Here is a 15,433-nt window from a genome sequence, read left to right on the forward strand (position 1 = left end):
ATATATAAATGTTTGTCAGGTTTTCATTAATGTCTTTTATCTCTAGTTGAAAAAAGCTGATACAGGATCTAATCTGTATTCCAGTTGTTTTCTTTTATATTTTTGTTTGGAAAGTAAGTGGTTGCAAGGTTAATTTCAATTTCAATATGGTACTGGCCAGAAAAACTGACAGAGGTTTTGTCTTTTACACAGAGGGAGTGCAGCTACTGTGCCTAATAGACAAGGCTGCGGATGCCTGCCGTTACCTGCAGACATACAATGAGTGGAACCATGCAGCATGGCTTGCCAAGGTTAGTAACATCCAGGTTCTACAGCAAGAAATCTAATGGACCCACCACTTTGCGGTACTCGTAGTGAACTGGAGTGCATCTACACTTGAAGCGGGGCTCCCCCCACATTGCAAGAGTCAAATGCTCATTTTTGTCTAGGGTTAAAAAAAAAAAAGCACTTTTACTTACCTCATCCCTGCAGGCTTCAACCCTGTTTCCTGAAGCCCCTTCTCTTTGATGCTTTACCTGCATTCTGACGTCATCCCCTACAATGCAGGATCAGCAGTCCTGCACTGTAACATGAGGATGTCAAGGGCCCATTGGCAGCCCAGAGTGTCAGAAGGAAGAGGCTACCACGACGTAAGGGATAACGTAAGTAATGCTGCTTTTTGTTTTTCACCTTATCTTAGATACCTTAGATGAAAATTAGAATAAAAACTTATCTGTGCAGTGGGAGACCTATTGCAAAGACGTGACGTCTTTCTGCCTTGAGGAAGGTACCCTGCGCGGTCCCGAAATGTCGGCTTTTTTTTATCACTTTGACGATTTTGTCCAATAAAAAGGACATATTCATCTTTACTACTGAGTGCTGGTGATCTACTTTTTTGTTGTGTGTTTTGCACGGCGCCATCCATGATTATCACTGCGAGCACCATCTTTCTTGTTGGCCGGGACTGCTGTGAGGTGTGCGGAGGGCTCCCCCATCGATTTACAACTATTGCAAGTTTCTTGTAATTTCCCCAGTGTTCAGCATTATTATCCTAAAACAAAAAAAACTGCTACTTCTAATTTCAACAGTGTAGCAAAGCAGCTCTGAGACACCAGACAGCTGCCCCGCATGCCTCAGTATGATACAGCCTAGCCCAGGGAAATCCATTGTTTCTCAATTCAGGTTGAGCCATGCAGGTGCTTCAAAGGAATAGCTTTGCCGAGGCAGGGCTGTGTTGCAGCCTGGTCACCTTAGCTAGAACAACTGATCAGGGAGATATCTGCCAAACTGCATTCGGAGGGCATGGAACTGTTTTTTTTTTTTCTGCTTAAAAACCTTATTAAAGCAAACCTGTAATGGCCATTCAGTTGCTGGATACCAGGCATGGTAAGGAACCTGTACTTGCCTTTCACATGTTCACCTGCCAGAACACCAAGAAAAGCCTGTTTTCTCCAGGTATTGTTCCCACAATGCAGTGCTAGATGCCTAAGCAGCCAATCGCAAGGCTTGAGAACTGTTGCAGAGTTGCAGGAGAGTATTAGGCTTGTGCAAGCCCAACCTATAAAATAGTTGAAATTATTACAACTATTGAGGGGCTATTATGGGGAAGCAAGAAAATGTGTGGAAGGCCAGTACAGGCTTCTTTCAATGACTGCTATGCAAATGTTTCTTTTGCCTGGTATGGGCCAAGTACAAGTTTGCTTTATAAAATACTACTGCTCTGTAAAATAAAGTTTTTCCTACCCAATATCATTAGTAACAAACAGGGTATTAAAAGCAGACAGTCTTCAGTAAAAGCAAGGCAGAGAACAGAGAATTTGTGAGCCCCCCCTCCATATAAAAAAAATACAGCAGATGCCTCCTATTACAGGGATGATATATGGCAGCATCTATTGGCATTTCTGTACTTGTTCCCCGAGCATGTACTATTTACCATTCAAATACAGAGGCTGCAGTGCTGTCACTGTCTCATCACGGCTCTAGGTTATAGAACATTACGTGTTGCTGGCTTTCTCCATACTATCAGGTTCCCCTAATATTGTGAATTGCATACCAGCCTAATACAGATCAATGCTGCATTGTTCACAAAGCGCTGTAAACGCCACCTATGGGGACAGACGTTTGAGAGCTGCCCATGCTGACTTACTGAAGTACAGGCTTCAGGGTTGTCAAGTCTAAACTCCATGGCTTGTACTTATTCCAGGCCAATAATACTCCTGATAGTGAAGCCAGGAATAAGAATGACAGCCTTGAAGCCTAAACCTTTCATTTATTAATTCAGCAGTGGCTGCTCCCATATTTGTTTTCACAGGCTTCCTTTAAACGTGAAAACCGTGTAACCAGAGGGGGTTTGTTACCTACAGTAAGTACATTAATAATGCAGTGCCCACTTGTGCTATCATCATTGCTTTTCTACCCAAACAGAATCCTCTCATTTCATTGTAAAATCCTTTTGCCCCCCCTTGATGGAGCTCTCAGTGCAATCTCACTCTGCCTGGTCAGACACCAGCTCCCTCGGTACTACATGACTGTAATACAATGCTGAAAGTAAATGTCCCCTATAACGTGACATCACAACACTCCCCACTAGGTCTTACACAGCAGGTATGATGAGGCGAAGCACTAAACAAACATGCATTACAGAGAAGGAAAGCCATAAATCTAATCAAAATGAGTTCTTCTGTGATAGATCTAGGGAGAGTTAAAGTGTGCTTTCTAGCTGGTCTTTAAGGGAATATCTGAAAACATCACTAGACAGGTTGTACTCCTGTAGTGCTTCTGTATGAAAGCGTGCACCTGAAATATCCCCAGTATTATAACACCACATGGCCATTTCCAGTGAATATATGTTGCTGGCAATGCAGGTGTAGAAGGATGCCTGCCTTAGAGCCCATTCACACTAGGGCAGTTGCGGATTAGCGCGGTTAACCGCACTGACTTCAAAAGGGAGGTTTTGGAAGTTTTTCATTTGCGTTTGAAACGCAATTAAAAACGCCCCAAACCGCGCTGATCAGTGTGGTTCCATTGAAAGCTATATGGAAACCGCGCGGATCAGCGTGGCAAAAATAGTGCAGGGAGCAGTTCGGGTGCAGGCAGTTCGGATCGCACGGACTCGTGGTCCCATGAACGGTTACCATAGCAATGTATGGGATCGTTTATGTCGGCGGATCCACGTGGCCAAACTGCCCCGGTGTGAACGGGCTCTCAAAGTTGCATACTTGTGTGGGAACTGGCATTCCTACTAACAGACTCGGAGTGTCAGGTCATACATATACCTAATAATGCTTCCTATATTAGAAATTAATTGATTGGGTGCCCAGACATTTTAATTTCTCAATGGAAACCATGGAGCTGGGATCAAGAGCAAGCAAAGCCTTGTGAGTGGATCTGAATATTTTAAATCGCTATATAAAGAGAAAGAGGGGAATTTATCAAAGCTGGAGCAGCGGTGCATGGCAACAAATCAGTCTCTAGCTTTCATTTTCAAATCTTCACTGAACAAACTGAAGGGAGAAGCTGATTGGTTGCTCTGGGCAACTGCTCCAGATTTTGTCTGCTCAGGTTTTGATAAATTCCCCTCAAGGTGCCCTGTTGCTTCTGAAAAAAAGTAGTCAAAGCTGCTTTAGATTTTTCCAAAAAGTGATCCTGGTCTCTGAGCACAGTGGATCCTGTGTAGGACAATGTAACAATCAGATTCCAGCAGTTGCTCTGGGTGCATTAAGGTACTTTAAAGTGACACGGATGCAGCTCCACAGTGTATCCAAAGTTGATTTCCAATATCTTCAGTATGTCGCTTTTTGTTTATCAGGTGCGACTGAACCCAGAAGAATGTGCTGAGGTCATGAAACGATGGGTGGACCATCTCTGTTCTCCACATATCAACCAGAAATGTAAAGCAATCCTTGTTCTCCTTTCTCTTGGCTGCTTTAGAAAAGTAATAGAAATGTTACACAGGTAAATCCTCACTCACAAATGCATTTGTTTTGGACCCCGAGTACTTCTTACATATGCAAGGCTTGTTTGATTTTTATAGACATATTTCATACACTGTGTTCTCTTTTTCTTTGTTTTATTTCCCAGCATGAGGTGTTTTGATCGTGCCGCCTTGTTTCTGGAAGCCTGCCTGCGATGCTCAGCATTTGAAATTACTGACGAGTCTAATATCCTTTTCTGTGTTACGCAATATCATTTAATCACCTCTTATTCCATAGTTTGTTGCATGTTTTAAAGATAACCTGTCATTTTGTCCATAAACATAGACTTAACAGCCAGCATCAAGTCTTTGCCTGATGAAGCAAAGTGGTGGGAATGGGGCAGCATGTGGCTCACTCCCCTTCCCCTACCTGACAGCACTAGTGCTTGGTGATTAACCGCTCAGGCACCCATCCCTGTCACATGGGAATGGGAAGCATTATCCCTGTCTAACCTCTACCTAGATTTGGAGCTTGGGCAAAGCACAGGTGCACATCTAAGTTAACCTGACAAAAAACGCTGCCAAGCTCTGATTCCTTGGTCATAGAATGTTTGGAACAAGTAGATGTAGCTTTAAGTTACAGTAGTGGAGCTTTTCCTGTCTCATCTCCCGCATGGGTCTTTTGTCTGTACACATGGACTTTGGTTAAAGTGCTGAACTATGAAACCCACATCTAACAAGCATTTGATCTGCATGGCCTTTTACATCTCTTTTGGATGGTGCTCTGGGTACCATTTTCAAGGATGTTGCTGGGGGCAAGAGCACACATCTTCCTTAGCAGAAGAAGAAGCCATTTGCTAAGTCTTTTCCCTCACTATAGGTAAAGAAACATCTTTTTCCTTTCCAAACCATCCATATCCCCTATGTTTCACTCCCAAGTCCACCCACCAGGCCTGGGGTTCAACACTGTCCAAATCTCCTCACAAACCTTTCTCACCATCTAGGTGCGCCCCTACTTTGCAGAGTAGGGGGGACATTTGTTAACTTTTGGAGACATTTGGACTGGCATCTCAGACATCTGTGTGTGGTGGTCTCCAAGGGCTACAAGCTAAATTTTCACTCTCTGCCCCTCCTCTGTCTCATCTACAACCTTCCACACACGGATAATCAGATCTCTATCAAGCCCTCTTGGGTCTTCTGGACCCAGTTGTTGTTGTTCCTGTGGCAGAACAGTTTCAAGGATTCTACTCTAACTTGTTAACTGTTTCCTAAACCAAAGGGGCCATCTGCCGCATCTTGGATCTCAAGTCTATGAATGTCTTAATTCGTGGATAGAAATGCCACTTGGAATCCACCAGGTCTGTCATCTTCTCCCTTCCCCAGCGAAACTTACTTGCTTCACTAGACATCAAGGACGCATACCTACATGTACCAACGTTTCTAACATAGCATTTCCTACACTATGCCGTGGGACCCCTCCCCTACCCATTTGTGGTCCTACCTTTCAGCCTCTTATCTGCACCTCAGCAGTTAACCAAGGTGCTTGCCCCAGTACACATTCTGCTGTGCTCTCATGGGAGCCCCATCGTGGTATACTTGGATGACCTCCTGTTTGAGGGAACAGTCAGCGAATGCTCTGTTGGACAATGTGACCTTGACTGTCCACACATTAGAGGATTGGATGAATCCTGAACCCTCAGTAATTGTTGCTGAGACAGACTTGTTATTTGGAGTATCTTGGACTCTTCAATCCCAGACCTGAGATCTCCAGTTCAGGAGTCACCTGGCTCTCCTCATTTGCATGAGAGACTTGGGTCTGATGATAGCCTCCTTTGTCCCAGTTTCACTTCTGGATTTTTCAACATAACATTCATGGAGTGGACAAGTAATCCACTCCCTGGACAGACCAGGTTGTCCTTGGCTTGGTGGCTCAGAATCTAGCTCTGGAAATGGAGTAAGTCCTTCTTCCTTTTTTGTGGAAGAATGTCACTAGGGATGCCAGACTGTTGGGTTGGAGAGGAGTCCTGGGCCCTCTGTTGGTGCAGTGGACTTGGTCAATGTAGTCTCATCTCCCGTTTAATAATAACTTAACTGTCTTTGAAGCCAGACTGGATAACCTTCCAGCAGGAAGGTCCAGTGCTGCATTTGGACAATGATGGATTGCATCAACCAACAGGGAGGAAACAGAAGTCTTTTTGTCATAGCCTTGTCAGGAAACCATTATAGAGGAGCCAGAACTTCATGTATCAACCTTGTCCGCCATGTATATCCAGGAGTTGACAATTGGCAGGCAGACTTCCTTCGTCAGTAATATCTGGACTTGAGGGATTGGTCCCTACCCTCAGGCAGTGTTGCAGGATATGTGTCACAGGTGCAGAATGGCAAATGCAGACCTCCTTGTCTCTAGGTTCAACTACAGATTGGACAGATTTTTCTCCAGGTATCCTCTAGTGGAAGCAGTGGATGCTCTCGTGTCTCCGCGGTATCAGTATACCCTAATTTATGCCTTCCCTCCCCTCATACTCCTTCCTCTTCTGCTTTGCAGGCTCAAGCTGGAGGGCATTTTGGTTATTCACATTGCTCTAGATTAGCCCGGGCATATGTGTTATGCCAACCTGGTAAGACTCCTGCCGGACACTCCATGGGCTCTACCAGGTCATCTCTCTCAAGGACAGATTTACCATCCTGGTTCACTGGCTTTGATGGCATGACTGTTGAAGCCTAGGTTCTGAGAGACAGGAGCATCTTTCAATCGGTGATCTATTTGATGGACTTCATGGAAGGCATACTTCAGCTTGCTGTGAATCCCTGGGCTTTTACTCCAGGAGTTTCTCTGTGGGACAAATCCTCTTTTTGCTTCCCTGTGCCTTAACGGGATCTGGTTCTCTGCACTTTAGAAATTGCGATTTGTAACCTCTAGAGATATGTCTCTTTCTACTCTCACTTGAAAGGTGGTATTCTTGTGTGATCTCTGTGAGCTGAGTGTCTGAACTAGTGGTCTTAATCTGCAAACAACCTATTCTGGTATTACGTAAGGAAAAGATGACGTTGAGGCCCCAGGACTTCCTTTCACCTCAAACAGGGCATTGTTATTCCATCCCTTTGTCCAGCTGCAGTTCACCAAAGAGAAAATGTGTTCCATTGTCTGAATGTCTTTGGCACTGTGAGGGTCTCCGAGCTGCAGCTCCGTTTAGAAAAACTGATTCTCTTTTTATCAATCCAGATGTTTCACGTAAGGGTGCATTGCCTTGTTCTGCCATCTCTAAGTGGCTCAGACAGGCCATCATCTAAAGCCTATGGTCTCAAGGATCAGGTTCAACCCTTTCTGATCAAGGCACACTGCACTTGTGAAAATGCCCTGATATTATACTCTGATACCCGCACTTTACATTTTTAGATACAGGTGAAACTCGAATAATTAGAATATCGTGCAAAAGTAATTGCAGTAAGTGCTGCAAAAGGGGCCCAAACCAAGTACTGAGTACATATGCATGCTTGTACTTTTCAGAGGTCCGATATTGTTCTATGTACAATCCTTGTTTTATTGATTGCATGTAATAATCTACTTTTTTGAGGTTGTGGATTTGGGGTTCTTGGGGTTTTCATGAGCTGTAAGCCATAATCATCACAATTATGACAAATCACGGCTTGAATTATCTTGCTTTGTATGTAATGAGTCTATCTCATATATTTGTTTCACCTTTAAGTTGCATTAGTGAAATAAATGAACTTTGCACGATATTCTAATTATTCGAGTTTCACCTGTATATCCGGCTGTGGTAAGGTCCCGCACTTGCTGGAGACCTTTGCAGCACCTTCCGGCTAAACATCTCCTCCTTCCCATTGCCGGGACAGCCATGGTGAGACCATCCACCCGCACAGCCATGGTGAGACCTGCCACCCGCATCTGCCCGAACAGCCATGGTGAGACCCGACCCAGCACAACCCTAATGAGACCGCACTCTGCCTGAGAAGCCCTGGTGAAACCGCACACACTAATCATGGCACTGGGACTACTATGATTAATAAAAGTCAGCGAATAGATGACTTTATCAGGAATAGCGTATCTATAATGTAAAAAAAAAAGGCTTCTTTTGCGGAACCTTTTCTGAAACTGCTGGTTGTCTCTAGCTTCAATAACTTGTCACTGCACTGAAGAAAGTTATTTAGGCCATCAACTATTTGAAGCCCTTGGATGCGGTCAGGAAAATAACATTTCTCTTCATTATAGTAGGTAGGATCTTGACAGTCAGGAAAATGGCATGTTCACGTTCGGTCAGCCATGGCAGTCTACACATGTCTTGTCATTACAGTAGGTGGGATTGGATTTGTAGCATTTAGTTTTAATACAAGTAAATTACAGGGATCATTCCTTCACCTAGTTCAAGTCTGAATGTAGTCTAGACATCTATACATTTCACAAGGAAGCATACATCACAAACCGTACAATTTCAGCAAATTATTGTTTTTGGAAACCTGACCCTCGGGAACTTCCTGGCAAGTATACCATTTCTGCTGGATGTGGAGGTATAGGCGGCCACCTCAGTTATTTACCCAATTAAATAGGAAGAAGTGGAGCTCATTACATTCAGCATGACAAACTCGGTGGTAGAACTACTTCTATCAATAAATGATGTATTGTATAATGTGTCTAATTGCCTGTTTTCCTTAACCTCTGTGCACATAAACTGATCTCTGCCGTGTTTGCAGATTACGCACGTAGCCTGCGATCTCTAGGATTTACACAGGGAGCATTGCGATTTGCCAAGAAAGCAGGAGATGCCGGCACAGAGTTACTGTCTGAGCTTCAAAGCCACAAGGAAGAGAAGTGAGGATAAACTCCCTCTATTGAGAGAAGAACTGTGTACACTGGTAAATGAAGAGGAGGGGCAATCACAGAAGGTAGACGCTAGGACGGTCTGCAACAGTCTACAGAGTCTGACATTCATAGGAATATATGCAAAGACAACAGGAGATGCTATACCAACATAGTAACATTCCTATACTGCTTTTCCTCTTGAAAACTGTAACATATTGTAATACAGGTGTAGTAGAGATGTAATCGCCTACAGTGTCTGTCTTTTACTAATACATGTTCTGCCTTACAGAGCCAAATAATTCATATGTCACTATACAGTATAGCTGAGCAAAGCGTAACTGGACAGCCCCCAACTTTCAGTTTAGAACTGTCAGAACAGTAAATTAAAGTTGCTGGTTGTGGTATAAACCCACTGTACTTCATTTTTAAACAAGTCCAAGACCGTACAAAGGAGGCTTGTAGTATACAGGTAATGAGATTCAAGTAATCAGGAGGTGAGAACATTTCTTGACAAGTAATGTGTGATTTGTATATTGGTAATCAGTGTAACAGACCATTGTACATGTCAAGGTATTTATATATTGTAAATATGAGAACACCATCTTGTTAAGGGCATGCTCCATGATCCCCCTACAGAGAATTCCAGGATAATACTTGTCCACCACTTTCTAAAATACCAAATTAGTCAAATATTAACCAAAATAAGTGCATTCTACTGCTAAACAAGTGTTCCTTTAGTCAATGTGGGTTCTTATCTTTTGGCAACACCTTGATTGTAGTAAAATGCACAGGGTACCCAGGAAATGCAGGACATGGTACTTTCACAGGTTTATATTAAGGGGTCTGCTGATCATAATAGGATGAGACTCTATTCAGAACATCTATGCTTTTGGATGGAATCTACCAGAGCCACATGACTCCACCAAACAGCTGTCACTTCTCGCTGGTGCCAGTATTATATAATGGGTAAAATGATACACATCATACATACATTGAATGTCTATGAATTTGAACTGTTTCCTGAGTGAAAGGAAAGATAATAAATTAAATTTAAGAGTGAAAGTAAAAGTTCAACAATGCAAAATCTCACAACCAAAAATTGCAAACATGCTATCTAACACACATGAAGCATAATGACAGCACCATTCCTGAGTCCATCCAGCAGAAGTGGCTGTTCTTGATTTATGGTTGTTAGATGGGCCCTCTCCCCAGCATTCTAAGCGACACTTTAATAGAAGCTGTATTGCCTGTGCAATCATATCTTACTTGTGTGTGCCCAGTGAGTGATGGTACCTTGGCTTCTTTGGCTCTGATACGTACTGTTCTCTATTCCATGCCAGTAGATGAGGCAAAAGAGGTGCCGTTTTCATTAGGGACTTGTATGGTTTATGGCAAAGAAAAGCTTTTTGCTGTACGTGTGTTTTAACACTTTGTAAGCAGTAGTTACACATTAGCAATCCGTTATGGTGCGTTAATGTGCATTGTGTTGAGGCAGCACATTAATTATAAAAGGGCGCCAATGCACCACAACGGATCAAAAAATGTCCATGATTTTTTTTTCTATCAATGCAGTGCACCACAATGCAGAGTATGTTGTATATTGTGGTTAGATGTACTTTACGGTACAGTGTGTTGGAATGCCATTCAACGAATGGAACTGCAACCCGCCACACATAGAGCAGGTGCACTGCAGGAACACACAAGTGTAAATGGGCTCATTCGCAAGTTAATTACGGAAGCAACAATTTCTTGTTTATAAAGCCAAAGAATGACGCAACTTATGTGTCCCCATCTCAAATGAAGTATTAGTTTTGCATGTTTATGACCTTTTAAACATTCCTACCGTGTACCGCAGGTCTGTGTTTATTTCTGCCCTGCTTATGTTTCCAAGAAATACTGTAGTGATGACACCACTAGTGACTCTAGAATTCCTTCCTACGTAAATTAAAGATGACTAATTTACATTTCCACGATGCTAGATATTATTTGTGTTTTGGGTTTAGAGTGTTATGGTTTTACAGGGAAATCTTTGTGAGAGTGAATGAGAAAAAAGGATGCCTTAAAGTGAACCCACCGTCCACAGAGCATTAAAGGACAACAGTGCCTCCAGTACCATTGTCCTTTCATTAAATCCCCTGAGTACTGACCATTGGTAAAAATAGTTACCTTCCTCCTTGTTCCTCTGATCTTCACTGTGTAGGTTTGCCAAGCATCACACCGCCTTTGCAAGAAAAATGTCCCAGCTGGAATTTCTTCTATGGAACACACCCTCCAAAGCCCCATTTATTCCTATGGGTAAGCTGTACTCGGTGTCTTCCAGCCATTCAGTGGAGTATGTGGCTCATCAATACAAATTAATGGGACCTGGGCACATGTATTCCTTTGAAGAGGTCAGCGGAGCATTGGGCACATCCATACAAAGGGGTACAGGATACTAGACATGTGCGATTCGTTTCGTTCCGAATCGAAATTCGGACGAATTTTCGGACATTCGGATGTATCCGAATTCCGAATTACAGACATAACTAATGCAAACGAATCCGAATTTCCATTTCCGAAATTCGGTAGCGTTAGTGCGAACGTTCGTTTCGTTTTCTGTTCTTATTCGTTTCTTATTCGTTTCGTTCATTGGAGCAAAGTGACATTAGAGAAGGAGAAAAATATTTTTCCCCCCTCAAATGTCACTTTTGCTGCAAACCAATCGAACAAAACGAATAAGAAAAGAAAACGAAACGAACGTTCGTACTAAAGCTACCGAATTTCGTCCGAATTTTTTGGCAGTGCACATGTCTACTGGATACGTCCATGTACTGAAGATAACTGGAATGGAGAGGAAAGTGAGTGGGCTGTACTCGGGGGGGGGGAGCTGGTGGTATCTAAATAAATGACAATTCTACTAAAGATACAGGTGTCCTTTCAAGTCTCATATCAGGTTGTGATAGTGCAGCTATACTGCTATCCAAAGTATATGATCAATGGTTTGAAAATGCTTTTTAAAGTAAGCAAAGGAAGCGATCTAATCTTTACCCCTATCCCCGTTATCAATCACTTCAGCTCCATGCCAAGCTTATGAGACCTGCTATTCAAGTCAGAGCTGGTTCATAACTAACTCCATAACCAGCTATTTTTCACATTGGGAAAAAAGATGGTTCTCGCAGCAGTCTAATATAAGGCTCTGATGTTACCCTCCTGTTTGGGATACAGTATGCTGAACTGAAAGGGTGGTGCTAAATTAAAATGGTTTCACAAGCTATTACTGTGAAGATGGTTCTCATTCTTTATAAATTCTTGTCATTATTTATTGTAAATTGTATTAGTGGGAAGTGGTTGCTCACCAGTGTTTTATATTTGGCATTGCAGATTGGGAAGATGCATCATTGTTATATAGTTGTATCTAACCTGTGATGTATTAATTTCTGTAGTGTCCCCACACTTAATATACAGATTCAGTCAAGAATGTAAAATACTCTAGAAAGTACTAAGTCTGTAACCCACCATAGAGATTTAGTAGATAAATCTCTGTCATATGCGGTGAACTGTTTAAGTTTACTAATCATATTAAAATCTGAACTTGGAAAATAACAGTAGAAGCTAAAGTGTGAATCTAATAGGTTACTATGGGCAGGTAAGACTAAGGACTTATCACACACTGGTGCTTGGTGATCAAGTGACAATGCTCAAAGTTGTAAAACTTTCCTAACAGTATTCATTTCTCTACTCCAAACATAAATGCTTCACTAAATGATGGTCTGTATATTGTCATTCAGCTCAATACATCCTTTTGGCCCTAACATAGGGAACCAGTCAGCAGTTGTGGGGAAGGTGTGCCAGGCGCCCACTTTAACAGCACTTTAGCTCCCATGTCTATGAAGCATATTTAACACCCTGCAATATTTCTATTAGTAAGACCAGGTTTGCCCATTCATTAACAAGAGCACAATATCTGTATACAATTGGAGGAGCAGCCCAGAAGAATGCATATGGAATTAATGTGTTAGCTAGCAAGCAATTCAGTGGTGCCTTATAGATCGAAGTCTGTACAATTTAAATGTCGGTCCACACAAAAAGAGATTTATATTTCTTTCTCTTTCAGTGAGGGACCGTTGAATTCAGACGTTGTCTCGTTATACTGCTGCCTACGGGAGGATTGGAAACAGGCAAATAGTAAAATTGTGGGCCAGCCCAGGATAACCTCTCCTTTACCTACCATGTCCCAGTTTTTTGTTAGTGTCCAAGGAGAATGGATGCATTTTCTTCAGCTCTGCTGAGAAACGTCTGAGTTTGCTAGCATTTTTCTTTGTGTTTTTTTTTTAAATGACATTGTCTTCAGTCAAGATTCCTCACAATACTGCTGATTGAGCTGGGCTCCACATGGCAGATATATGGTTCAGCCTTTTTTCAGCTTGGCCATACTTGGGCCTTGCTGGGATGGATGTGCATGATAAAAGTTAGCCGCAGATCACTTTTCAGGTCTAAAGCTATGTTATTGCCTCAACAATTGCCCTGTCTTTGAGAACTCGCTTTGTTGAGTAGGCCATTTGGGCTTCCCATTGGGAGCTACTGTTAATAGCACTGCTGAGTACCTTCGACATTTCCAGCTATTCCCGTTTATACTACAGAAAGGTATAAACGGGAGGGACTGAGCACTGAGATCATTAGCTTGGTGAAGTGTCATGCTCTCTTTCCCGCTGTTCAACATAGTGGAAAAACTGTTCCGCTGCTGCTCCTGCTTTCCAATCTCCAATCTTCAGACTGTTCCTACAGTGATCAAGTCCCTTCCGGCTAACCGACTCTCATCATCCACCTGCTGCCTGGGCTTGTGAGTACCTGAGGCCTTGTTTCATATTTTGAGCCTAGTTGTGTAAATGCCAGTCACAACATGTCTGTATCTAGGGACAGCCCATTACCAAAAGGTGACCCTTACTCACACTCTCCTAACAGTTCTGGGGGTGATTACTCTGTACCCCCTGGGGGCACTGACATCTGTAATCCAGTAACACTATGGATTTTGGGTCTCTTTGGTGTCTCCCTTAGCCGTCTGGTAAGGTAGTGTGCACTATGCTGTCAGCGGCAACATCTAGTCCAGTCACACAAGTGTGACCAAATTCACGCAATTCCTCGCCGATACTGACCACATTTTGACTAAGGTTTCAGCATGTGTAACTGTCTGTCACCTGTAGGGAGGGTAACAAACTTAGTCCCTCACTGCAGTGGCCCACAGCATGTTTGCCTTAAGTCCCCTTGCTATCTAACAGGGAGTTTCCCCTTCCTTGCTGGAGCCCTGGACAATCTCTTTCTCAGAGATGTCTTGTTTTCATCCATCGCCTCTCGGTCTACTCTAGCCCCTTCCTCTGCTATTGCAGGCCTAGTTTCTGAGACTACCTGGTCAAAAGAGACACTCGGCCTCTCCATCAACTCCCCATAGCCTAGGGGTTTCTCTCATATAAGAGTTATCTCTGGGACTGCTTTCTAGACTTCCAGAACAGGTGGATTCTTCTGCATCATTGGATCTTCGGTTTGTACTCTGCTGGACACCATCTTGGAGATCACATCCGAGAATCAATGGGTGTCAGGACAGGTAGTCTGGTTCCTGCGCTGGGCAATACATTCCGTGAGTTTCAGCCTTACTTGCATTGGTCCCTTTTAAGAACACTCCCTCTTAACCAGTTGCTTCTAGACTTAGAGGAGAGGGGCACATAGTCGGTGGAGAGCCCTACGTCTCCCTGTATTGTCAGCAGGCAGAACTCACTAGTTTGCTCGCTCCAGATATTGGTGTTCCCATTCATGTAGAATTACTCCCTTGTGGTTGTGACCTTTCTTATCTGGTCTTGAGAGCATTGTGTTAATTGTCTGTGTCCTCCTTCAGGTCATATTTGCAGGTTCCTTTATCTGGTAGGGGAGTTGGCCTCATCTGATATCAGATATGGGCATTGATCCTGTTGCAGCCAGTCCACAGATCTGTTTTGTTGGGCATGTTAGTGGTTGTTGCGGAGTTGTCCGCCTCTCAGTTGGACTGCTTTTGGATTTCCCAACAGTAGCTGAATTCATGTATCTCACCCCTCTGTTTTTATTCATGCTCTTGGTACTGCTTGCTATAAACTGAGGCATGCTGGGTAGTGAAGAGGTTTATCCTAGGCTGGTCTACAACCTTTTTATTTGCCGGTGTCCAACCTTCCTGTCAGTATAACAAATATCTGAACTCCTGTTGATGCTCAAATATTAAACCACCTCATGTCTTATATTATTGGTGAAAGTGATCTTGATAGTTTGAGCACTTCAGTGATGTCATGGCCAATACTAGCAAGACTCGCTCTCCCTGTTGGATTTATTGTTTATTTTATATACTATAGTGCCGTAGGAGGTGTGGCAACACAAACACCAAGCTGAGGAAAAATAGAGACAAGATTTATGCAAACGGAAACCCACCATGGGAGTCTCCCACAGATATATGAAACTAGCACACTACCTAGCTTTCTATAAATCATCCAAAATCAAAATATAACTTTTGGCTTTTAAAACTATCACATCGTTTTCAATGTTAACACTATAGGAATGCAACTATACTTGGAAAATAATATTCCAGTGCTGCTGCCCATATGGACAGATAATGATTTGCTGACGATGTCTGTTGTGTTAACAATGTGGGTCCCGACATTTACATAAAAAATGTATAGACTTTGTCTGATAAATATATACAAGTAACACCAAGTGTGTGAGCTTTG

The 15,433-nt window shown here is 42.9% G+C and overlaps 1 protein-coding gene and 1 long non-coding RNA gene across 2 annotated transcripts in view; one reads left to right on the forward strand and one right to left on the reverse strand.

Moving 5' to 3' along the window:
* WDR11 (WD repeat domain 11) overlaps nt 1-8,724 on the forward strand; it is a 75,985-nt gene extending 67,261 nt beyond the window's left edge. The window contains exons 26-29 of the mRNA XM_018566644.1: nt 193-290; nt 3,788-3,933; nt 4,060-4,139; nt 8,576-8,724. Coding sequence (XP_018422146.1) covers nt 193-290; nt 3,788-3,933; nt 4,060-4,139; nt 8,576-8,724 — 473 coding nt within the window. The remainder of the gene's footprint in view (nt 1-192; nt 291-3,787; nt 3,934-4,059; nt 4,140-8,575) is intronic.
* On the reverse strand, nt 1,932-15,232 carry LOC108795398. Its single transcript, XR_001941753.1, has 3 exons — nt 15,019-15,232; nt 5,282-5,284; nt 1,932-1,942 (listed from the first exon to the last, which is right to left on the reverse strand). It is a non-coding gene; the product is annotated as an uncharacterized LOC108795398 (long non-coding RNA).
* Nucleotides 15,233-15,433: the final 201 nt, after the last annotated feature.

The sequence above is a fragment of the Nanorana parkeri genome, unplaced genomic scaffold, assembly GCF_000935625.1.
Source record: "Nanorana parkeri isolate BGI_ZX_2015 unplaced genomic scaffold, ASM93562v1 scaffold965, whole genome shotgun sequence".
NCBI classification, from domain to species: domain Eukaryota; kingdom Metazoa; phylum Chordata; class Amphibia; order Anura; family Dicroglossidae; genus Nanorana; species Nanorana parkeri.